Source organism: Salmo trutta, chromosome 7 (assembly GCF_901001165.1).
Source record: "Salmo trutta chromosome 7, fSalTru1.1, whole genome shotgun sequence".
Lineage (NCBI taxonomy): Eukaryota > Metazoa > Chordata > Actinopteri > Salmoniformes > Salmonidae > Salmo > Salmo trutta.
In genome coordinates this window covers 5,042,050-5,067,089 of record NC_042963.1, presented here as the reverse complement: position 1 = coordinate 5,067,089, position 25,040 = coordinate 5,042,050, and the positions used below count along the sequence as shown (strand labels likewise).

General features: G+C 43.3%; 1 protein-coding gene across 1 annotated transcript in view; it reads left to right on the top strand.

Annotated features, from left to right (window-relative positions):
- Positions 1 to 25,040, top strand: part of LOC115196773 (multiple C2 and transmembrane domain-containing protein 2) — a 41,956-nt gene that overhangs the window by 15,886 nt on the left and 1,030 nt on the right. The window contains exons 18-22 of the mRNA XM_029757670.1: positions 11,870 to 11,989; positions 13,461 to 13,502; positions 18,459 to 18,568; positions 18,757 to 18,866; positions 22,844 to 22,941. Coding sequence (XP_029613530.1) covers positions 11,870 to 11,989; positions 13,461 to 13,502; positions 18,459 to 18,568; positions 18,757 to 18,866; positions 22,844 to 22,941 — 480 coding nt within the window. The remainder of the gene's footprint in view (positions 1 to 11,869; positions 11,990 to 13,460; positions 13,503 to 18,458; positions 18,569 to 18,756; positions 18,867 to 22,843; positions 22,942 to 25,040) is intronic.

Here is a 25,040-nt window from a genome sequence, read left to right as displayed (position 1 = left end):
TGCATTTGAAAGTAAAGTAGAAGCTGTGCTCTATCCTTTCATTCAAACCCCACTTGTCTTCCTTCAGTGTTCTTCTGGCACTAGGGCTTTATGTGAAGGGCTTCGGTCTGGCCGTTTGGTCATCTGACTTTCTGGTAAAGCCTTCCCCCTGCTCTTCTGTGTGGAGGAGGAGTGACAGTCGGCCTGGGAGATTTGAACCTTGTATAAATGTCTCTGTTTAGAGGTTTTAATGAGGCGTTGTGATCTATTGCCCTAAGCTGAAATAATCTTTATTTCACCCCGTGAATCCCCCTTAAAGTACATGTAATGTCATGATTAAGAGCATCCTCTTGCCATAAAGCCCTGGCAGCGTCAAGTCAGGGTGAGGAAGCGGTCACAGACAGATCCCTGTCTTCACAGCCTTTATTCCTCTCTATGTTCTGTTACGGGACGACGTGCATTTCATACCTGGTGTATTCTTTAAACCCTGCTCACTGATCCTCAGGTGGATGTCCCCTCAGGCAATGGCCTGGCTCACCATATCAGAGCCTGTGGTACAGGAATGGACACAGACAGACAGACAGACAGACAGACAGACAGACAGACAGACAGACAGACAGACAGACAGACAGACAGACAGACAGACAGACAGACAGACAGACATCAGAGCCTGTGGTACAGGAATGGACACAGACAGACAGACAGACAGACAGACAGACAGACAGACAGACAGACAGACAGACAGACAGACTGACTGACAGACTGACAGACAGACAGACAGACAGACAGACAGACAGACAGACTGACTGACTGACTGACTGACTGACTGACTGACTGACTGACTGACTGACTGACTGACTGACTGACTGACTGACTGACTGACTGACTGACTGACTGACTGACTGACTGACTGACGGGAAGGTAGAGTATATTGTATGCAGGCGCATAGACAGATAGGCAGAGACTGGGAGGGAGAAAGGCAGGTAGTCAGCCATGCAGGCGGGCAGGAGAACAGGCAGTCAGGAAAGCAGGAGGGTAGGCGGGCTGACAGGTGACAGGTCAGCGGTATAGGGCCATCTCCTGGCCCCCATCTAAAATGAGATGCTGTGCAGGCCACCAGAGTGTGGTAGTCTTTCTTTTTCACTTCTACTACACCTGCTTTTCAAGACCAGCCCACAAATAGGAGATCTGGGGAGGGAAAAACAGGGATTACTCTCTGGCATACCTCTGCCAGAAATATGTACATTATTTTATCACTGTGGGATAAATAGATCTAAATATGTATACTGTAAGTAGATAGATGGTTTGTTGATTTAGTATGAGCATAGTGCGCCTGTTGAAAGTAAGGAAATGTTTTCTGTGTGTTGTCTTATCTTCATTGTGAGGAAGATGGACAGTTTGGTACCCAGACAGTTCTATTTAGAGACAGACACTGCAATAGAGCAGTCTGGCTATCTGCAGTCCACTGAGCCCTATGGCTTCCTCTGGAATGAGGTGTGCCTCCCAAAGCGCTGGTGTCAAAGGTGTCTGAGACTTGCCTGAGGAGAGAGTGAATCAGCCTGCTGATAAATAAGTAGTGTTTATCACCCACTCACCTGCAGATAGAGTTAGACCAGAGAAAAGTTCTGATTTCTAATCAGGCATCTCATCCACAACACCTCACTGCATGATGAGCAGCAACAATCATAGCCTGAATATGGCCTTCGGATCGACAGTCAAAGAGAACTCCTGGGCATGAGTAAAAACACAGACAGACAAAATCCTTACCATGTGAGACGAGAGGGCAGCCGAGAGGCCTTGACAGCCATTACAAGCCCTGTGGCGTACCACTACACATGCTAGTGCCCTGGCCCTCGGCGGGGTCAGCGACAGCACAGCCACACTAGGGCCACTCCTCCTCACAACAAGTCCTCATTTGCAATTAAGTTTGTGTTTGGAGTCGTCTGAAGCAGCATGCCACCGTGTGCCTTAATGAAAGCAGCTCCCTCTCCTATATTTATATCTTTAGGCACTGGTAATAAGGTAACTGATTCAGACACTGACAGATGGCCTCTGCTTGCCTCTCAGATGTGCATAATTAGAAGACTGTCTGCTCTTTTCTACAGCAGCACTCTGCCTCTGCTTCTGCTGCTTCTCAGAATATGCTGCTAGGAACGGCTGCAGTGTTGGCTCAGCCTTTAATATACATTACAATACATTATTTATCAGCCAGCTAGACCATTCCTGCTGTTTTACTCCATATGCATCCTGTAATGCATTACCGCTGATGTGGTTTCATCCCAGGACTGTGGGATCATTCGCTAGTGCCTTACCAGGAAGCCTTAGCCACCAAGCTGCTGTAAGTCCCACAGGCTAATGCTCTGACCTGCTCACAACATGCAGTATACATTGCTGCTCAGATGAAGCAGTCAATTCAGGGACTGTGTATCTTCATGTGTGCGTTATAAAATACCTTTTGGTATGTGTGAAGTATTTTTAGTTTGTATGAGAGATTTGGCTGACATATAAAGTACAATGCAATCTAATCTCCCATGAGCTGCATTGGCAATGTTTTGCCCTGTAGGTCTTCATCAGGTCTGGTCTATGTTAACAGAGGGAAGTATGGAGAATGTTAGAATTTTTTTATAAACTTCTCAGGCACATAACTTTTCCCTGTGGCAATCAGAGAAGTATGTATTCTGAGTAAATTGGGTATATAATGTACTCTGTTTTGAAATCAAGATTGATGGCTCGTCAGGCATTCTGCTGCCATAGAATATTATAATGGGAAGAGGAAGCCTCGAAAGAATGCAAACTTCTGCAGCACTGTCATTTTTTGCAAGGCTGGAGGTTACTGATTCTGATTGCGTCATCTCCTTTGTAAGTTAAGTTATACCTTGGATTTTCCACCCGTAGGTTTGTTTTGAAATGGCGACTTTTTAATTAGGTCATGTTAAAATAGTCTTTCTCACACATTCATTTTATTTATCCTGCAAAGCCTCATAAACCTCCTCATCAGTGAACGGAAATGCAAACAAGAAATGTATATATTTTTCAGTGCTTGTTTATGCTACAGTAATGAGCTTAGGAAGTGCCTTTTTTCTAAAGTTTGACAACGGCATGTCCCCTTCTTCTGAGAGAGAGACCGTGACAGCTAAAATCTTCATCAAATAGCTCCCTTTTAAATGTGCTTCTCCCCAACACTGAGCTAGATGAATGTGCTATACATCAGCAGCAACTGCAGAGAGAGGGGTCACCCAGAGTTCTTTCCTGCAGACATTCCCAGTGCCTGTAGAGGGAGCTATAGCACTGCTGAACTATGTAGTGGAGAGCCTGATGGGAGATCACTTACTGCTCCCAACTTGAATCCTTCATGGGAAAATACTGTGAAAGTGAAATCCTCCATTCTGTGGATCCGCTGGACCAACAGAACAGAAGTTTCTGTATTAGCCGGCCATATTAATCTGTTTCAGAAGTTTAAAGTTGAGAACAATTTTGATTTAGATGAAATGGATGTAAGTATAAAAATGAAAAGGGGGTCATTTACACTTGAAAGCTGATTTTGAGCTTTGCTGTCATTAGAGCGCTTTAAGTATTTAGATAGAATTAATATTTTAACATATGAGCTAGTCTCGTCTGTCAGGAGATCTGACTAGAAAGAAACCTGTATACCTTATGAGATTATTTGAACCATTTTCTTTTTGACACTGCCAGGTAGCAACCGTTTTAGACATCATTTGACAGCCTGTGAAATGCTGATTGCCTCACATCACAGAATGTAAAGATGGCTGTTGGTGAATGTTTGATGCGGTGCAGCTGTAAACCCAGTTGGCAGCTGCCAAGGCTGCTTTTTTGGGCTGATAGACTCCTTGTCTCCCAGATGAGAGCAGGACAGGGTCAGATCTGGATCCAGTGGTCCCGGGGGACCACCTGTGAGGTGTCGCTGCACCCGCCCCCCTCCGCGCCGGCCGGGGCTATTACCCAGAATACCAGGACGGCCAGGATCAAAGGCATAATCAGCGCTGTTATAATTATTCTATTTAACACCGTCTCCCAAAATGACATGTTTGGTGAGCACTGATCTGCCCCGTTTTGGTTTACTGCAATGCAGTAATGCAGTATGTATGACCAGAAGAGTGTGAGAGGAGTGTAAAGTCAAACTGCGTGAGTGCCTGAGAAACTTCCTCTTGTTCCTTTCTCTGCATCTGCTTTATTTCTGTTTAAAAAGTTGGAGGACTGTGTGTGGCTCGGCTGGCTGGCCTTAAAAGAGTGGGTTCTTGCAGTCTCAGGGGGGTTACACTCTTAAACTCTATGGCTGTGGGAGTTCTCACAGAGTTTGCAGTGGGAATGTGGCAGGGAGGGAGAGGGAGACAGCCCTTGATGGTGATGTGTGGGTGCATGATTTAGAAAGTAGTCTGAGATGTATTAATTATTAAAGAATAGGATATTAGTATCTGGAAACATTAAGCGATGCCTTCTTTTTTTTTAATAATCAGTATTGTTGTTATTGAGTCGCCATAGTGGATTGCAGTGTATCAGTTGACAGCTCTTGGGGCTAGCTTGTAACCGTAACCTTGAGACGCTTCCTCTTATAATACAGAGAGCCTTTCTCTGGCAGACGGTTGTCCTCTCTCAATTAGAGCGCTAAAATAACATATTTCCGGCAAAATAATGAACGTTATATTCAAGTTTATTTTAATAATTCATTGGCTTGTATTGTGAAATATATTCATTTTCATTAACTTTTTGAAATATGATAAAGTGGCATGAAAGAGGATAAACAAGCCAGATGATGTTGCTATGATTAACACTGCAAGCCTCTGTGTTGGTGCATCCGCCGTGGTGCTTTGTCTGTGTGTCTGTAGCGATTTTACAGTCAGGTCCAAAATTATTGGCACCCTTAGCAAAAAAATGATGTATAAAATAAATAATACAAATACTGATGCTCTATGCTCAAGAAAATTAATAATACAATGAGAATGAGAAATTTCTTCTCTCAAAAAGATAGGGGTAAAATTATTAGCACCCCTGTTTTCAATACCTGACCTTGTGAGGATAACTACACTGAGACTTTTTCTAAAATGTTTTATCAGATTGGAGAACATTGGGAGGGATCTTCCTCCATACAGAATCTTTCCAGACCCTTGATATCCTTCGTCTCTGCTTATGGACTGCCCTGTTTAATTCAAACCACAGGTTTTCAATGGGGTTGAAGTCCGGAGACTGAGATGGTCATTGCAAAATGTGGAATTTTGTGGTCAATTAACATTTTGGGGGGGATTTTGATGTGTGCTTGGGGTTATTGTCTTGCTGAAAGATCTACTTGCGGCCAAGTTTCAGCCTCCTGGCAGAGGAAAGCATATTTTTGGCATACATGTCCTGGTACTGGGTAAAGGTCATGATGTTGTTGACCTTAAAAAGGGCCTCAGGACCAGTGGAAGCAAACATCAAAGTTCCACCATCATATTTTACAGTAATTATGGGGTTCTTTTCTGCATTTACAACTTTATTTTGACGCAAAACCCACCACTGCTGTTCATGGCCAAAGAGCTTTATTTTCATGTCATCCTACCATAGCACCAGTTCCAATCCAAGTGCCAACGCCATTTAGCAAACTCCAGGCGTTTACATTTGTTGAATGACATGAAAACTGAGCTCTTTGGCCCCGTGGTGTGTGCTGTATCATAATGACTGCCTCTAACACGCTCACCACCTTCCCAGTCACAGAGGACACACCTCCCCAGGCGGCTGCTGCAGAGCCTGCGACCTGACCGCCCCTGTGTGTTGCTGTGACTGGGCAGGATTCGGCCCCGGCGCGCTAATGTGTCTGTGAGTCGAGCTGACAGGGAGGGAAGGGAAATAGAGTCCACGCCACTCCCTCCCTCTCCACCTCCTCGGGGGGAAAAGGCTCGCATGGCGGATCTGTCACCCAGGAGGTCGCTCAGTGTTAACGCTCCCGACACGGATTAAACACTTGTGGCCAGTGCTGGAGCTTGGGGTCGGAGTGGCCACCACTGACAGGCACCACGGGGCCCCTGCTGACCACCCTGGTCCAACCCTGGTCCTGCCTCACTTCACCCTGCCTCCAGATATGCTCCAGCCTTGGCATGTGTCAGACAGGCAGGGAGACAACGGCCAACACCGGGCCTGCAAGCTAATGCTAATACCCTGCCGCTCTTCTCTTGTCTTCCCTTCCCTTTGATAAAGAGCCCACTATTACTACTGTACTGTAGTAGTGGCACCTAACTAGCCGCAGAATTTTCTTAGCTACCATTAATTGATTTGGAAACCTTCAATTTCCTTGTTTATTAATCATTATTCAGATAAACTAAATTAGATTCATAAATATTAAATTCATTTCCAGATTAGTTGTTGGAATTTGATTCAAATTTATGGAGTTTAGATATTAATTTATTGTTAGATTTACTGTTGTTCCATGGCATACACTACTGAAAAGCCACTGTAGTAAGTAAAACAAGGGATCCTTTTAAAAAAAGAATGGCCATGGATTATCAGAAACTCTTCAATGTATACCAATGGTTTATTTGTGTGAACTGTGTATACATTCTTTTGTGGAGGTTGTACAGCTGATATGGTCATCCTCAAGAGGGAGATGAGATTTCCCCTTTATCGCTCTCAGTAGAATGCAGCATCTCTCTCTTTTCTCTCACTCTTTTCTGCTCTCGCTCTCCCTAGTCGATAAGACTTGAGCTGAGCATATTTGAAATATTTATTCAGCGTTAGCTCCGAGCACCATGGCTGCCCACACACTCTACCTGCCCTGCAGAGAAATCTTATCTGTGCTTCCTCTCTGCCTCCGACACCCCCTGAAAGCCTGTCCCCGTATTGGCCCGAGCTCACCACAAATTACATGTCTCATTGCTCTGGGTTTACACATGCTTTAAAGCCTGCCGTCGACTAGCGTCCCCAACATTAGCCCTCAGCCAGACTCTCTGTTCCAGCCTGGCCAGTGGGGGCCTTTGATTCATTATAAATCTCTTTTTTTTTGTATTTTAATTGAGGAAGCAATGCAGATTACTCCTACTGCCCTTGATTTCACCCAGAAAAGTACATCTATATTAGGTTTTTCCCCCGTTTACATTTTGGTATTTTGTTCTGTCCCAAGCGCATGCACGCACGCACACACACACATATACCCCTGGAGCCTGTAGTCAGCCTTGTTAAACTTATTCAGCTATGTTCATGTAATCTGGCATCTATCCACATCCCCACTGACTGACCGCCATAATGCTGGTTGGCTTTCTTCTCTCCTCTCTCTCTGCTCAGTTTTTCTCTTAGCCACAGTAGCTTTCCAAGCGCAACCACCGATAAATATGCGATGAACACAGAAGAGATCAAATATTAGAGCTGTTTACAGTAGTATTGTATTTGTAATTACTGTGTCCTCTTTAATGCATGCTTAATGTCCGGTTAATGAGTGATACGCTATTGGTAATAATTGCTATAATTGTAGGATTAAATATAATTCTCTATATCATCACATTTCATTAGTTGACATATGCAGTATATACTGTGGTATATGTTTACATGAAGCTGTGTAGACGTGCCGGGTTTGGCAGACCTCCTGTCTAGTGTTAAGTCTGTCAGTCAGTAGTCTGGGTTGGTAGACTGGGCCTCTCTCCCATTAATCAATTTGCAGGATGGTAGAAACTCTTGGAGAGGGCATCTTTGTCCTTTTGTTCCTGCTGCGGTCCCTTCTCCCCCTCCTGGGAGAGTGTGGGTGGTGTGAGCTGCCATGCTTGCTCAGCTTTAAGAGATATTTTATTCACACTTTTAATCGCTGAGTGCTTTATTATTAGGTGCTGGATTCTGCTGGCCAGGGGATCTGCATGAGAAGGCGCAGAATGCATTTACTGGAATCATATTAATGGCACTATAAAACAAATCTGTCAGCCTGTTGTTAACCCCGCTGGCAGAGTGGCGCTGCCCAGGGTCGGTCCTTCTCCAGGCGCTTACAGGTGGCTAAGGAGAGTACATCTCCATCACCTACTCCACCGCGCGCTAATAGTTTTATTAATTCATTATTTTCCCCCTAGACACCCCATGCATTATCATGCAGGCATTTTTCAGCTAAATGGCGTTTGTCAAGGGAGGTTTCCTACATGAAAGACACTCCTCCCAGACATACTAACACTTGTTCAATTACAAGTCGTTCATTATCCATTTCTGCTGTGTGGAAATGTACCTTTCAGGTAGATCATTAATTATTAGCTTCCCTGCTTTCTGTTTGTTGCTTTATGTCCTTTTGGTGAAATAAATGACTGCTTTACCGCCCATGTAACATATTAGTGTTGTAGTATTTTGGACATTAAGGTTTCTGTTGTCATGTGTAATTTGTAGCGGGATAAAAAATATGGTAGGAAGGCTCTCAAGACTGAAATGAAATATAGCCCAACTTTGAGGCCAATTAAAAGGTGGATTATTTTCAATATAAATTTACACTTAAGCCTGACAGGTTGCACTTTGTCCACACCGTCCTTTAATCACTCATGCTTGGCGCTAATAAAACATAAACCACTTAGCGGGGAATTAGTTCCATCTCCATTTCACAGAAGCAGCAGAGAATGTGAGGAGACAGGAGAAAAATATACCTCTGCTCATTAATGAGGGATATCTGACGGCTAAGAGGCAGCTCTGTGCGCCTGAGCGAAGGAATCCGAGAGGCTTTCCCAGATGTTCACAGTCAAATTTGTATTAGTGTTTAAAAACCGAGAGGGAGGAATTGAGAAGATATTTCTGACAGTTTTGGTTTATACCCTCATTTAGGCGCTCAGTTTATACAAAAGGCATTGTATTTCTCTAGGCTTTTATCTTGTCCACCAAGCCAGAGCGCGGTGAGCTGAAATTTGCATTAGTGGGCGATTATGAATACCTGTGACAGATTCTCTCTGCCGGCTCCCTGGGAGGAAATGAATTGGCTCCCTCTGTTGACTCGCACAGGAAGACAGAGACCAGGCAATTAGACTTTAGTGGTTTATGTAGCAGCTTTTGCAGGGAGGGCAAGGGGGTTCAACATTCCTGCTGGGCTCATGTCAGTTTCCAGGCACATTTTATTCCTTTCTTTTTATTTTAAAGGGAAAACTGTGGATATGACAGGCTACCTGTCTGACAGCCTGCTGAATTCCTGTGGGGTGAAAACAGTGTCGCTTTAGAATAGCCTCATGCGAATAGAGGTGACAACATATGACGTAGGTTATTCATAACCTAAAGGAGACGTTTGAAGCTACCTCCACACATCATGCATATTCATTTTTTACCTTTAGGTTTTCCCACCGGTGTTAGTTGTCGCTACATAATTCAACTCATTTGTTATGGAGAAATTACAGTAACATATTGTTCATATTAGGTCTTCACATCTTGGTTAGCCCACCGTGTTTCTGCTTGTTCCTACACTTCACATTACTCAGACATTATTGAACGAAGCCTAGGGCGTTGAGGGCCCAGTGTTTACAGCATTACTCATGGTTCACGTTTCCCTGGTGGCAGTTTGAATCCGTTGAACCTAGGCCTTGTGTGGCAGTAGGTAGACTGCCCCAAAGCCAGTAGGGCTGGAAACAGGCTGATATGACAGGACCAGTCTGCTGTTTACAGCTCAAATGGAGGCCTGAAGGCCCCACCGGTTCACATCCTGTCTCAGGACTAAGTCAAACATATTGTTACTGTAACAAGCCCCCAGCAGTCCACACTCAGACTGCACAGCATGCTATTGTAGTGAGCTATTGTAGTGCAGGCATCCCAATTCTCATTTCATTGGGTGTTCTAAGTTACTAGGTTTGTTTTCTTTCAGGCTTTTGGTTAAGTTCCTCCTCTCATAAAAACAAAGTTTAAAAAAAGAGGACTTTTTGAACCTTTCAAAGATGAAATTGTATTGTATCCCCAGGTGGTAAGGGTAGGCAACAACACAGCTTCAGGTTCCTTGGAGTCCACATCACCAACAAACTATTATGGTCCAAATACACCAAGACAGTCGTGAAGAGGGCACGCCAATGCCTATTCCCCCTCATACCAAAAGTTTTGGTATGGTCCCCAGATCCTCAAAAAGTTCTACAGCTGCACCATCAAGAGCATCCTGACTGGTTGCATCACCGCCTGGTATGGCAACTGCTCGGCATTCGACCGTAAGGCGCTACAGAGGGTAGTACGTACGGCCCAGTACATCACTGGGGCCAAGCTTCCTGCCATCCAGGACCTCTATACCAGGCGGTGTCAGAGGAAGGCCCTACAAATTGTCAAAGACTCCAGCCACACAAGTCATAGACTGTTCTCTCTGCTACCGCACGCCAAGCAGTACGGGAGTACCAAGTCTAGGTCCAAAAGGCTGCTTAACAGCTTCTACCCCCAAGCCATAAGACTGCTGAACAGTTAATCAAATGGCTACCCGGACTATTTGCATAGACCCCCTTTTTTTACGCTGCTGCTACTCGCTGTTTATTATCTATGCATAGTCACTTTACCCCTACCTACAGTACATGTACATATTACTTCAATTACCTCGACTAACCTGTACCCCCGCACATTGACTCAGTATCAATATCCTCTGTATATAGCCACGTTATTTTATTGTGTTACTTTTTTAAACTTTAGTTTATTTAGTATTTTCTTATCTCTTATTTTCTTAAAACTGCATTGTTTGTTAAAGGCTTGTAAGTAAGAATTTCATGGTAAGGTCTACACGCGCATGTGACAAATAACATTTGATTTGATTTGATTTATAGAATGGCGTATATCCATTACAAAATAAAAAAATGCCAGAAATGGTTCAAATGAATGTCTACGACCAAGTGTTACACAGTAATAGATTTAGACTAAACTTGGAGGACTTTTTTATTTCTTCACGTCAACTGGCTAGTGCGCTCCTCCTCACACATTGTGGATAATTCCAGCTAGAGCCAGACTCATTAGGCTGTCACTAAATGGGTTTAAATGCAGCCGTCCAATTAGTGCTCTGCTGTGAAGTGCAGTGAGTGTTGTTCGCTGTTCTTAGCGCCGCTCCTTTACAGAATTATGAGGGATTACTCATTCAGTGTGATCCATCTTATTTCTACCAGGGGTCTTGGCTTTTCTCACTATCATCGCTGTGGAGAGGTAAACGTTGCAAATGCTCAGCCAGTTGCCATATGCGCCTTGTCACAGTCAGACAGCCCAAATGCTTCCCAATCTAAGAGGGTTAGATATGCTGTATAAGAGACAGCCTACCCTTGTCAGACTTTCTGTTCTGCAGAACGGCACACTGCCAGCACATGTTATCTCTGTAAATAAATTGGATTTTGGAATATTAAAAATCCTTCCCAAAGGTCTCTTACTTCCCAGCCACTAAGAGGGGGCTCTGATGCTGTATAGCAGTGATCATCATCAACTAAAATCAGCCGCAGGACGATTTTTTTCACGAGCGGATGGTCAGGGGGCCAGAACATAATTACAAATCATTTGTAGACTGCAAATTGATCACAAGAGCCACAACAGATATAATATTTGACTAAAACATAATATTTCAAACCTTGCTTACATTTGTATATGATCACATGTATCTCTCTGTTATGTGTGTGAATACCTTGAAGCTGATTTGCTGGTATTTTTACAGTCTTTTATGTCCAACAATGAAAAAAACATTGTGCTCAGAAAACTTGGGCCGCCAGTTGGGGTACCTTGCTGTATAATGTAGCGGCGTAGCTTTGCAGTCTGCTGTGTTATTCATGGGGCTTGGGTGGTGGGTAAACCCATTGTTTGTTTTGAGTGGTGAATGCTGGGATGTAGGAGGCGGACATTGTGTCAATGACGTCTGGGCTTGGGTTCTGGTCCATGTTGTATGAGGGCAGTGCCACCCGCCGTGCTGTATCCGTGTTGTTCATGAGTTTCACCCTCTCCCACCCTGTCCTTCCTGTCCTTCCAGATCTTCATAGTGACGGTGTGGGCCTGGGAGCTCTTCATGCTGCCTCTCTTCCTGCTGCTGCTCATTGGCTGGAACTACTTCCAGATCACCACAGAGAGGATCAGCAGCAATCAGGACCTGGTGAGTGTCTCCTATACTGTATTGTACTCCATACAGCTCTGGTCTATACTACACATGTCACAGCAGCTCTTCATGTTTCTCCTGGCTCACTCACCGGTCAGGAGCATGCAGAGCTGAGCACCAACTCCCTCTGCTAGACTCTGTCACCCTCAGAACATAGACTTGCACTCCCGCTACCTGAATTGAACTGCCCGCAATGCCCTACAATAATCAAGAGTTATCATGACACAAGGCGAGACCCAGATGCAGACACAGGAGGCAGATGGTTGGAATCTTACAATATTTAATAATCCAATAGGGTAAGGCAAGAGAATGGTCGTGGACAGGCAAACGGGTCAAAACCAGTTCAGAGTCCAAAAGGTACCGAAGGGCAGGCAGAATCAAGGTCAGGGCAGGCAGGATGATCAGGTAGGCAGGGAAGTAGTCTAGAGTCAGGCAGGGGTCAAAACCGGGAAGACAATCAAAAAGAGAACAGGAAAAACACGCTGGTTGACTTGACAAACATACAAGACGAACTGGCACAGAGAGACAGGAAACACAGGGATAAATACACCGGGGAAAATAAGTGACACCTGGAGTGGGTGGAGACAATCACAGGGACAGGTGAAACAGATCAGGGCGTGACAAGAGTTATTACCATCAGTTTTGCAAAATATTAGCTGAATGTTTTTTTTGGACCATGTTGATACCAGTACAGTATTATTTCAGCATACAACATTGTATTGATGTTGTGTAGATACTGTTGTAGACAAAATGCATTGAGTACATTCTCAAGTTGGCACGGCTATCTCCTCTGTATCAAAGCCTAGGTTATGGAAATCAAGTCTCCCCTAGCCATGTCTGTAAAGGTTAATGCTGTTCACACTTCTCAATGCCCTCCAATTTCACTGTGTTGTAAGCCATCTCGACGGCTGGGGCCTTGGCCTGCAAACATCCCCTCCCTGCAGCAACGTCCCCATCCCCATCCCTAGCCCACTGATTGTGTTTGAGGCTGCTGGCAAAGATGCAGTCCCCGGGAAATGTTAAAGCCTGGATTCACCCTCATATCCAGTGTGGAGCCTCTTTCACCTCTCTGTGACCCTGTGCCCGGCAGTAACGCAACCCTGTTCCCAGGCAATGTCACAGTGTGCACCATGCAGGGGTCAGGGATGACTTGATGTAAAGGGATCTAGGCAACAGCATCCAAATTAAATGTTTTTTTTTCCTCTTTCTGTTTTTCTGTTGTGTTTATGTTGTGAAGAAATTAGATTGCTTTGCTGTGACAGTGCTCTTGTGAGGAAGGCCCTCTTTCACCTCTCCTTTTGTGTGAGGTCACCCCTGTGATGCCGTCTCTATGGAAACAGGCCTCTCCCAATAGGGGTATATGTACTAGAGCAGAATTTCATTACTAGGTGTTTGTTCAAAATGCTCCAGTGCCCGCATGTGTCCCTGTCCATTTGAAAACACACTACCTCTCTCCATTCTCTTGTAGGTGAACATGAACATGACCGATGATGAGGAGGAAGATGAGAAGGTATTTTATTTCCTTTATTTTGGACTATTCTATAGTATATTCTGTATGCCAGTTGTACAAGTTCTAGTTGGGACTTTTGCATAGTTCCACTGGAAATCCTTTCTCAGAAGCTTGTCTTTACCCAAGAAGAGAACATTTCATGCATTCAAAATGAGGACCGAATGTAGGTAAACCGTAATAGCATGTGAACAAACACATTTCCTTCAGCACCTGCAGCCTATTTCATTGAGTATTCAGTATCACTACAAATGTGCTCTGCCACAGTGTCCCAGCCCTTTTAAACTCCAAATCTACGTTAAACTGCATCATTAATTGAAGTTTGTCTGTCTTCGGAGATATTAGCAGCGAGTGAAGATTTTCTCACTAGACTTTTCTAAATGGGATGGTTACTACTACCTTTTCCCTACAATAACAAATGAGGCTAAGAGCATGTACTTACTGTTCTATCAAGATTATCAGTCACTTAAACAATTGGATCTCAATATTCATAATGCCTTATTTATAATTGTTCATCTGAAATTGATAATACCAAAACAATTATTTTAATGCCTGCCCACCAGTGGAGGTTGAATTTATTCCATTCCAACCATTACAATGAGCCCATCCTCCTATAGCTCCTCCCAACAGCCTCCACTGCTGCCCACACCAAAAGAAGAAGACAAAAGTGTCATGTCTTTTACTCCTTGTTCCTCTTATCTAGACATTTCCCTTCGTTTTAGTTAGGAGAGGCAAGAGTTAATGGGATGTGTATTATTGCTTTATGGTGGAGAAGTGGGGAAGTGTGGAGCTGCTGCAAAGCCTCCAAGCATTGACCCCTCTGCAGTGCGTCTGGGCCCAGGAATCATATCCATAATGTGCTTAATATATTCTGTTGTGATGACCGGGGGCTACCATCATCTACGGAGAGGAACACCCTCTGCTAAAAAACAGGCCTGTCCTCCAAATCCTGTCTGAAAGCACAGGCTAATTCATGGTATGTGTGCATACACATAATACAGTTTACGCTTAGTTGCACTGCATTTGTAATCATAGCTTAGAAAAGACAACCCAGTCCCCAAACAAATAGTAATGATATGACAATTGTGTGTTTGTATGAATAGTGAATGAGGATGTGCTGCTTTTGTTGCTTTTAATAATTCTACTACTGAATAGGATCATTAGTAGTAGGTCTTTATAATTTAACTCAACCTCAATGATTTGGCTTTTTTATATTTTTATTCTCTGTTTGTTTTCTCCTTTAGATTCAAAAATAAGTGTGTTTTTAAAAAGCAGGGAGTAGATTTTTCCAAGTACATGTCCATGTGTTGTGGCGCTCAGTGTAACGGCTTAAACCAAATCATTCTTGTTCCTTGAAGTCCTCTCTGAAAGGTTTAACGTGAGCCCACTAAGCCCATTCACACTCTGTGAAAATGAAATATCTGCTTTCATTGACTAATTAAGCAGTTGCCTGTGTTTGTTTTAAGATGTCAGCTTTAATTTAAAGTGGCTTATTTGAAAGTCGTGTTATGGTTTTGCTGTCACTTAAATGTGATATCATGCAGACAGACCAAGCAATGTAGCTTTACACTTCATATCAAAGTGCTCTTTCAAACTATTTGGGGTTAAAGAGTGATCAGTGTTAAATTTCATGACTTCAAAGGCACAATTTTTTTCTTGTAGTCCTTTCGCTAAGAAGTGAATAAAGGCTATTCCCTCTGAGAAGGTTACCATTGCCACTCAAATGTTTTTTCCCGGTTTTCCCCTGGAGGAAGGAGATATGTAAACTTCCGATAGAGCAGTTGGAATGTGAGAGCATGACGTTAAAGAGAGACGAAAGGCCCGGCTACGTTACATCAGGATAATACACAACAGATCTCTCTCTCTCTGTGAACAAATCTGTCCTCAGGGAAAAAGACAGCTTACAAATGATGTATGGCCAAAGTGACTTCCCTTTGGCCTTAGGTATCAATTGTGTAGATGGACAATATTTATTAAATAACGTTAAAAAAACTAGAAAAGCAAAACAAGCCCATAGATCTCCACCACAATGAACAGAGAAGATTAAACAGGTCTTCTATGGCCCCTGGCTGGTATGGCTGGTCCAGGGTAAATAGGGGGGAGTGTTGCTCCTCAAGCACTGCCCAGGGGAGCAGGGGGTTGGGTAGGTGGGTTGAGGGGGTGACAGACTGAGCTGAAGGGGTGCTTTCCCTTACCCCCTCAGACCCTAGTCACCACTGGGTCACCTTCAGCACACCAGCCAGACAGACTGCTGATGTCATAGTCAGTGATGTGCATTATGGGAGGTATGTAACACGTACTGCCTCTGGGAGCTGCTCACACGTTTGTTTGTGTATCCATTTGTTTGTTAGCTCGTTTTAATATCATAAAAGAATCCATGTCAAAATCACAGGTGCTTTACATTAAGATTAACGTTTCTCTTCTTTGTGGAATAAGTCACTAGAAAATATTCAGTCAAGCTTTGAATGAATATTCAAATTTGGTTCCATTTATTCAAATTAAAGCAATGTTAAATTAACTTTTTTCAGCAGTTTATTATGCCCCACATGCCTATGAAACCACATTTTCTATTTACCTTTGTGCAGGAGATCAAATCTGTTCCCTTTAAAAGGTATAGCTTTTACAATTTTATCTGAAATGAGAATATGATTTGACACAGGTTTCCTAATCAGTACACATTTATGATTTATGTGGTCCATCCCCACCAGTATACCCATCCCTTTCACTTCAAAGGAAGCCATTTTATTTATTTTTGTTTACCAGCAGCAAAGAACAATTTTGTAGGCGGCTGAAAGGGAAAATGAACGAAGATAAATAATATCATCAAATGAGTGATGTAGTAAAGGACTTCCAATGCTCATCACTAAGGAGATGGAGGACTTCAAGGGAGATGAAAGGTGATAATCATGAGAGCTTATTGATGCATACTTTAAAGTACATATCATTTGGATGGTTTTTTTTTCAAATGAAACCTCAATTATTATTATTATTATTATTGTTTATTTTTCTTCGCCTAAGTCATCTTTGGCTACATCTACCTTGTGCACACAGTCCTATCTGTTCTAAATAAGAGTTCATATCAGATTTGATCAGATTTGAATCCTAATTCATGTTTAGGGGGCCTTAATCAATTTTAGATAGGCTCAGATTCCCTTTCATATCTCTAACTGATGAGGCTCCATATCCAGTGAGCTCTCATTTCCCCGTGCGCAGCTCGCTGTCCATCAGGAGCACACAGACATGGATCTTAATGGCTTTTAGCAGGCACAAACAGTTTCCTCGGGTGTGACTCAGAGCTCAGGAGAAAGAGCTAAATTAACACCTAATGTGAAGTAAATTATATGCATTCTGCATTCACATTAGACTGAGGTTGGAGTTTTTCTTGTCTCGCTGCAGACAGTGCCGTGTCTCTTCTATAAAACAATGATACATAGGATGATAAGCTTCAGTACTATCCCTCCCTCTCTATTGTATGACACTATGGGATAGTAATCTATTCTATAGGATGATAGGCTACAGTACTATCCCTCCCTCTCTATTGTATGACACTATGGGATAGTCATCTCTTCTATAGGATGATAGGCTACAGTACTACCCCTCTCTCTATTATATTACACTATGGGATAGTAATCTCTTCTATAGGAAAATAGGCTACAGTACTACCCCTCTCTCTCTTTAGTATCATACTATAGGATAATAATCTCTTCATGGATCTCTGAGAGAGCATATTTGAGAGATTTCCAGCGGCCTGGTGGGAATTGCTCTCTTCCTGTGGTTGTTGTGGAGGAGACTGGGGACTGACAGTGGGGAGTCTCGCTGCTCTGTGCTGCCTGGCGGACAGCATGTTTCCCAGGGGCTGCCTCATGAGACTCTGATAAAAGCGTTCTGTCTGGACACTGTCACTGAGCCCAGGCTGGGGCTGGAATTGCCTTCTAACACAAACATATAGACATCCTCAAGCCTCCTGTTAGACTCCATCAGATACCTCCCCTCTCGCTCCCTCGCTCTTCTCTGTCATCATTCTTGTCATTATGTCCTCATTTTGATGTGAGTCTTCTCAGCCCTCTTTAGCTTGCATTACTGGTGTTATCATCTCCAGCCTCTCCTTCTGGAAAGCTTCCCAGCGCTGCTTCTCCTCTGCTGTTAGCAGCACTCATCTGATCATGTCTAATTCAACTCAAGACAAGCCTGAGAATATCTATTTTTTTCCCCCACACTGAAATTGACTGACACCTTCCCATACCATGTCCATCTGGTCTATGTAAGATGTCTGTATCATATCACAGCTTTTGCACTATGATATTTATATATCAATACAAAATGAACACTATAACACTATATATACACTTTGTTGGTGATGAAGGTGGACATTGCCGTAGTCCATTCACATGATATGAGAGTTGTATATGAGTGAGAATACATCCAATGATTACAACCCTGCGCTCTGGGGTGGCTGAGCTACTTCTCCCTCACACACACAGAGAGGTGTGAGGACAGACCGACAAACAGACAGAGTATAGAGGTGGGTGGGATAGCACAGGCAGAACAAGTCCAAACCCGCCCTATGGAGACTTGTGGGATTGGACTCCCTTACAAGCTGCACCATACATCCTCTGTCTGCTCTTCCTGTCTGGGTCATCTGGCCTGCTGCCTGATTACTGATGGCCATTTTATGTCGTTCTCATCCTCCAGTTAATCTGTGATTTAGATGTAGAGTACTTCCATTGTTTGTGGCGGACAAAAGTGGAAATCTCACAGTCATCCTCATGACAGCTTTTCAACATTGAATCTGCCTCATTTTCAAAAGCATAGTCTGAAGAGACATAGTTTGCTCATTATAGGCCATTCAATAGATACATTACTCATGATAGCACAGCAGAGATAAACTGGGCTTTGTCTGCTTCCTCAAACAATTGACATGCAGCACAGTAGACCTCATCAGTGCCTTTGTATTTTTAGGAATCAGGGAAAAAGGGACTGATGGACAAAATCCATATGGTCCAAGAGATCGTCATCACTGTCCAAAGCATTTTGGATGAAATTGCATGCATCGGGGAAAGAGTCAAGAAGTAAGTTTTACATTTAAAGTTTTGGAAATGTTTCATAACACATTACAGTATACTGGAGTTCAATATTCTCTGTAACAGTGGGTGTATACGGCTTTGGCTAGCAACTACATTATTGATTGTGCAGTATCTTGTATCCTCTTAGTCATAATGATATTCTGACTTTATTTGATGTAATATTTCATCCACAGCACATTCAACTGGTCTGTGCCCTTCCTGTCCTGCCTGGCCTGCTTGGTTCTCTTTGTGGCAACAGCAACATTATACTACATCCCACTGCGCTACATTATCTTGATATGGGGTAAGTCAAATATACACCACTATTAGAATAATACATACTGTATTTTGGAATGGATAGCGTCCCCTTCTGCCAAACATTGTTGTAAAAAGACAATTACAGGGAATAGCACTTATATCCATTATCATTATAACATGTTCTTCATTGAAGTCATTTGAACATTCAGCCATCCTCACATCTCTGTAATGCCCACAGCTCAGGCTGCTAGCTCCAGAGGCCCATTGTGCTCAGAGCTCACTCAGTGGGGGATGTAGCAGACCAGTCTGAGGCTAGGCTCAGGGTCTGTGAGAAAACAAAGCCGAGCGGCAAGGCAGAGAGCATCATGCTGTATATAAAACAGGATGTCCTTGGGCAGTGTAGGCTCCTGGTGTAAACCCTCATTATCTGCTCCAATCCTACAGAGGAAGACAGTCGTCTCAGCGGTCAGAGGGAAACAGACACTCCTCCTCCAGCTGTTAGCCCACAACTAACTGTACTTCCACACTGCCTCCAACACAATCAATACCAAAATCATATCAAACAACAGCACTGATACACTCTCCTGACTCCCCAGTTAACCCCCATCTCTGGTTGTAACGCAAGCCTTTCATGTAGTCTGCACACATTTAGGTCCTTAGGTTCTTTGTGTACACGCCGAGGTTAGCACTGTAGCTAGCAGTGAATATATGGTCTCATTAGAACCTAGAGGTATCTGTTTGCTTTCTAGAAATAGTGTGGAATGCAACCAAATGGGGGGAAATAACAGTATTGAAAATTAGATAAAGAATAAACTTATTTGAATGGAAACATAAGAAATGTTTTGGTTGTTTGACTGATATGGAAAGGTGGTTGGGGGTGGAGTGGTGATAGGGGGAAGGGAGGTTGGTAATCTCTGCTCCGGGCTTTAGTACTGTATGTGTACTCAGAGGACCTGAGTCGCCCTTGGACACGGACTGAAATGTATGTTCTGCAGTCAGCCACCAGGCTCTGTTCAAAAGCTCTTATGGATGTTTGTGTTACTGTGCACCTGCTGCCTGCATTACAGCATTCTCTGTACTGTTGAGCTGCCAACATACAGTACCAGTCAAAAGTTTGGACACGCCTACAGTACTCATTCAAGGGTTTTTCTTTATTTTTTACTATTTTCTACATTGTAGAATAGTAGTGAAGACATCAAAACTATGAAATAACACATATGGAATAATGTTGTAACCAAAGAATTGTTAAACAAATCTAAATATATTTTAGATTTTAGATTATTCAAAGTAGCCACCCTTTGCCTTGATGACAGCTTTGCACACTCTTGGCATTCTCTCAACCAGCTTCACCTGGAATGTTTTTCCAACATTCTTGAAGGAGTTCCCACGTATGCTGAGCATTTGTTGGCTGCTTTTCCTTCACTCTGCGGTCCAACACATTCCATACCATATCAATTGGGTTGAGGTCGGGTGATTGTGGAGGCCAGGTCATCTGATGCAGCACTCCATCACTCACCTTCTTGGTCAAATAGCCCTTACACAGCCTGGAGGTGTGTTGGGTCATTGTCCTGTTGAAAAACAAATGATAGTCCCACTAAGCACAAACCAGATGGGATGGCGTATCACTGCAGAATGCTGTGGTAGCCATTCTGGTTAAGTGTGCCTGGAATTCTAAATAAATCACAGACAGTGTCACCAGCAAAGCACCTCCACACCATCACACCTCTTCCTCCATGCTTCACAGTGAGAACCACACATGCGGAGATCATCCATTCACCTACTCTGCGTCTCACAAAGACACAGCGGTTGGAACCTAAAATCTCAATTTTGAACTCATCAGACCAAAGGACAGATTTCCACTGGTCTAATGTCCATTGCTTGTGTTTCTTGGCCCAAGCAAGTCTCTTCTTATTATTGGTGTCCTTTAGTAGTGGTTTCTTTGCAGCAATTCGACCATGAAGGCCTGATTCACGCAGTCTCCTCTGAACAGTTGATGTTGAGATGTGTCTGTTACTGGAACTCTGAAGCATTTATTTGGACTGCAATCTGAGGCTGGTAACTCTAATGAACTTATCCTCTGCAGCAGAGGTAACTCTGGGTCTTCCTTTCCTGTGGCAGTCCTCATGAGAGCCAGTTTCATCATATCGCTTGATGGTTTTTGCGACTGCACTTGAAGAAACTTTCGAAGTTGTTGAAATTTTCTGCATTGACTGACATTCATATCTTAAAGTAATGATGGACTGTGATTCCCTTTGCTTATTTGAGCTGTTCTTGAAATAATATGGACTTGGTCTTTTGCCAAATAGGGCTACCGTCTGTACACCACCCCTACCTTGTCACAACACAACTGATTGGCTCAAACGCATTAAGAAGGAAATAAATTCCACAAATTAACTTTTTACAAGGCACACCTGTTATTTGAAATGCATTCCCATTGACTACCTCATGAATCTGGTTGAGAGAATGCCAAGAGTGTTCAAAGCTTTGAAGTATCTCAAATATAAAATATATATATTTTTTTTAACACTTTTTTGGTTACTTCATGATTCCATATGTGCTATTTCATTGTTTTGATATTTTCACTATTATTCTGCAATGTAGAAAATAGTAAAATAAAGAAAAACCCTTGAATGAGTAGGTGTGTCCAAACTTTTGACTGGTACTGTATACACGACATATACAAAAGTATGTGGACACCCTTTTCAATTAGTCAATTTCAGCCACACCTGTTGCGGACAGGTGTATAAAATCAAGCACACCACCATGCAATCTCCATAGACAGACATTGAGAATGGAATGGCCTTACTGAAGAGCTCAGTGACTTTCAACGTGGCACAGTCATAGGATGCCACCTTTCTAACAAGTCAGTTCGTCAAATTCCTATCTTGCTAGAGCTGCCCCGGTCAACTGTAAGTGCTGTTAATGTGAAGTGGAAACGTCTAGTAGCAACAACGGCTTAGCCACGAAGTGGTAGGCCACACAAGCTCACATAACAGGACCGGCGAGTGCTGAAGCGCATAGTGTGTAAAAATCGTCTGTCCTCTGTTCCAACACTCACTACCGAGTTCCAAACTGCCTCTGGAAGCAACATCAGCACAAGAACTGTTCGTCGGGAGCTTCATGAAATTGTTTTCCATGGATGAGCAGCCGCCCACAAGCTTAAGATCACCATGCGCAATGCCAAGCGTTGGCTGGAGTTGGTGTAAAGCTTACCACCAATGGACTCTGGAGCAGTGGAAAAGTGTCCGACGGACGAATCTGGGTTTGGTGGATACTAGGAGAACGCTACCTGCCCGAATGCATAGTGCCAACTGTAAAGTTTGGTGGAGGAGGAATAATGGTCTGGGGCTGTTTTTCATGGTTCGGGCTAGGCCCCTTAATTCAAGTGAACAGAGATCTTAACGCTACAGCATACAATTAAATTCTAGACGATTATGTGATTCCAACTTTGTGGCAACAGTTTGAGGAAGGCCGTTTCCTGTTTCAGCATGACAATGCCCCTGTGCACAAAGCGAGGTCCATACAGAAATGGTTTGTCTAGATCGTTGTGGCCTGCACAGAGCCCTGACCTCAACCCCATCGAACACCTTTGGAATGAACTGGAACGCCGACTGCGAGCCAATCCTAATCGCCCAACATCAGTGCTTGTTGTGGCTGAATGGAAGCAAGTCCCAGCAGCAATGTTCCAACATATAGTGGATAGCCTTCCTAAGAAGAGTGGAGGCTGTTATAGCAGCAAAGGGGGGACCAACCTCATATTTATGCCCATGATTTTGGAATGAGATGTTTGATGAGCAGGTGTCCACATACTTTTGATCATGTTGTGTATTTTTCTGATGATACATATCAATGCCCTGTCCATACAACCCCACCATCTTATTGATATACAGATTCAATTTAGTTCCTGGGGATCAATTTAATACCATCACAAGGTGCAATTTCTCATACAGCGGTGAAAGAGCTAGGGATGGGGTCGCAAGATTGTTTTCTCCTTTATTTATGAATGTGTCGTTGTTTTCACAGGCGTTAACAAATTTACCAAGAAGCTACGCAGCCCGTATGCCATTGACAATAATGAAATACTGGATTTCCTCAAGAGGGTGCCTTCTGACGTTCAAAAGGTAAGGGTTCAATTTCACATACACATAGAGGGAGGGAATTCCCTGAAGATATCTGCATTATTTGCTCTAACAGAATTCTCAAGTGTTGGGGAAATATATCCTCTGGCTTTGTTTGATTATTAATGAACTCACGCGTTTAAAGCACCCCTGGCCCAATTATTTCTGGCGGTGGTTTGATTCAGTCGCCCCGTTGCCTGGATGGGGTCTGCTCTGATCTGTCCTCCGCCATATCGCTCCAGCCTCGTCCCTGATTAGCAGTTTTGTCTCTGTGATAAAAGCGCTGTGGCCTGTGGGGCCTGTGATTGGCCAGGGGCCGGCGGAGGGCCCCTGACGTCTGTGGTTGTCTGTGGCTGGTGTGACTAGCTCTGTGTCAGCTTAGACACTCTGACGTGGCCCCCGCCACATCAGGGTGGGGGAGTCAATTAATGTAGTCGTGAGACCCGGCCATCCTGCTGGCTGCCATATGTGATCATACATTAGCCATGGCTGATATGTCATTTGCCGTTACATCACAGGGCTGGTAGCAGATAGCTGCCAGGGCAGGGTGCTGTCGGGGTACGTGGTACTGGGTGTTCATCCTGTTTTCTCTCTGACTGAGATAGGCTGAGTGTGGGCAGGAAACGGAGCAGCAAACAGTGCCTTCCTCTCCCAGGTACAGTACTCCACAAACAGTATTCAGCAAGGATACGTGACTGTCTGGATCTAGAAAGACAATGAACCCCAGTCTCTTTCTCCACTGCCCCCTTGATGTTGTCACTCTGAGAGTTATTGCCAAATGTTCAGTGATGTTGGAGAGAAGCCTATGTGATTTTTTTGGCTGAGTAAGTTGGCAAAACAACAAGATGAATACATTTAGTTTTGCCATATTTTATGTCTCACATCTTTTATGTGACACATTGTTAAAGTTTTAAAAATGACTCCATTGGGACAATACTTTTTAGTCTAGTTTACAGATGAGCTATGTCATGGATGATGGGTACATAACAAAACAAAACATTCATAATGACTCATCAGTAGATAAAGTTTTGTGAATAATAATCTGCTGAACAAGACAAACACAAGAACCATAACAATAGTTATTACCTTAGAACTCCAACCTTTACATAGGCCGAGGTATGGACACAGTCTAGCCATATTACAAAGGCTGGAAACAGGCTCCTGTCTCACAGCAAAATGACTTGGCAATTAGTGCCTGTGCAAATCTACAAAGCCCCCCCAAACCGGGACTTCTGACAGGAGCTTGTCTGTCCTGAAATAAGAAGCATCTGTTAGTTCTAACAGTTTCATGTTCTGATGCAGACGGCAGTCACTTTGTTCCTTCATTCATTCCATCTCCCATTCTAATAATCAGGGTTTGGTAATTAGTATGGATTCTCTACCTTGATTCAACAGAATCGTGTTATTGTTGTAGCAAAAACAAAAATGCTTTTGAAAGCATTTTTTCTTCAAACTTCATTTTGTCAAGTTTCTAAATATTTTTCCAACTATCAATTGGTTTCGCATTATGGTTGTTTTGATTCATTTTTAGGACCTGTTACTTTCACTAGAGACTACAAAAATTGGACAAAGATATTTTAGATACTTACAGTTTTTCAACCATTTCCAATTTGGAAGTTTAATTCTAGACTTTCAGCCTTGATTTCTGTTACAAATATGTTTGGACATGTAGGAATCTGTATAAACCTGAAATCTTTGATGTTGAGCATAATTCTGCAAACATAACTGAAAGGAAACTGGGGTTTAAGTTAAAATGTCAAAGTGGCAGGTCTCTTTTCTCGGATGAAATCAAAGTCAACTTTTAGTTCCCATTGAAGCATGTAAAATTCGACATCCCATTGATGCCAGTTGCTACTCTAGTTAAGAAACCCCTGGCTGAGGCTATTCTTGGCTTCGTACAAAGTTTTCTCCGAAAGGACACAACTTGCAATGAGCGATTATGCAGTTTTACAACTCCCTCACTGGCAGGTCTTCTCAACAGTTGATGTCTGCTTCTAATATTGCGATTGTGGCGGAGGAGGGGGGAGTGCGCTGGTACGGAACCCTTGACTTCTCAAATCCTTCCTCCCTGTGATTAATCCCCTCTGCTCCTGTGTTTAAAA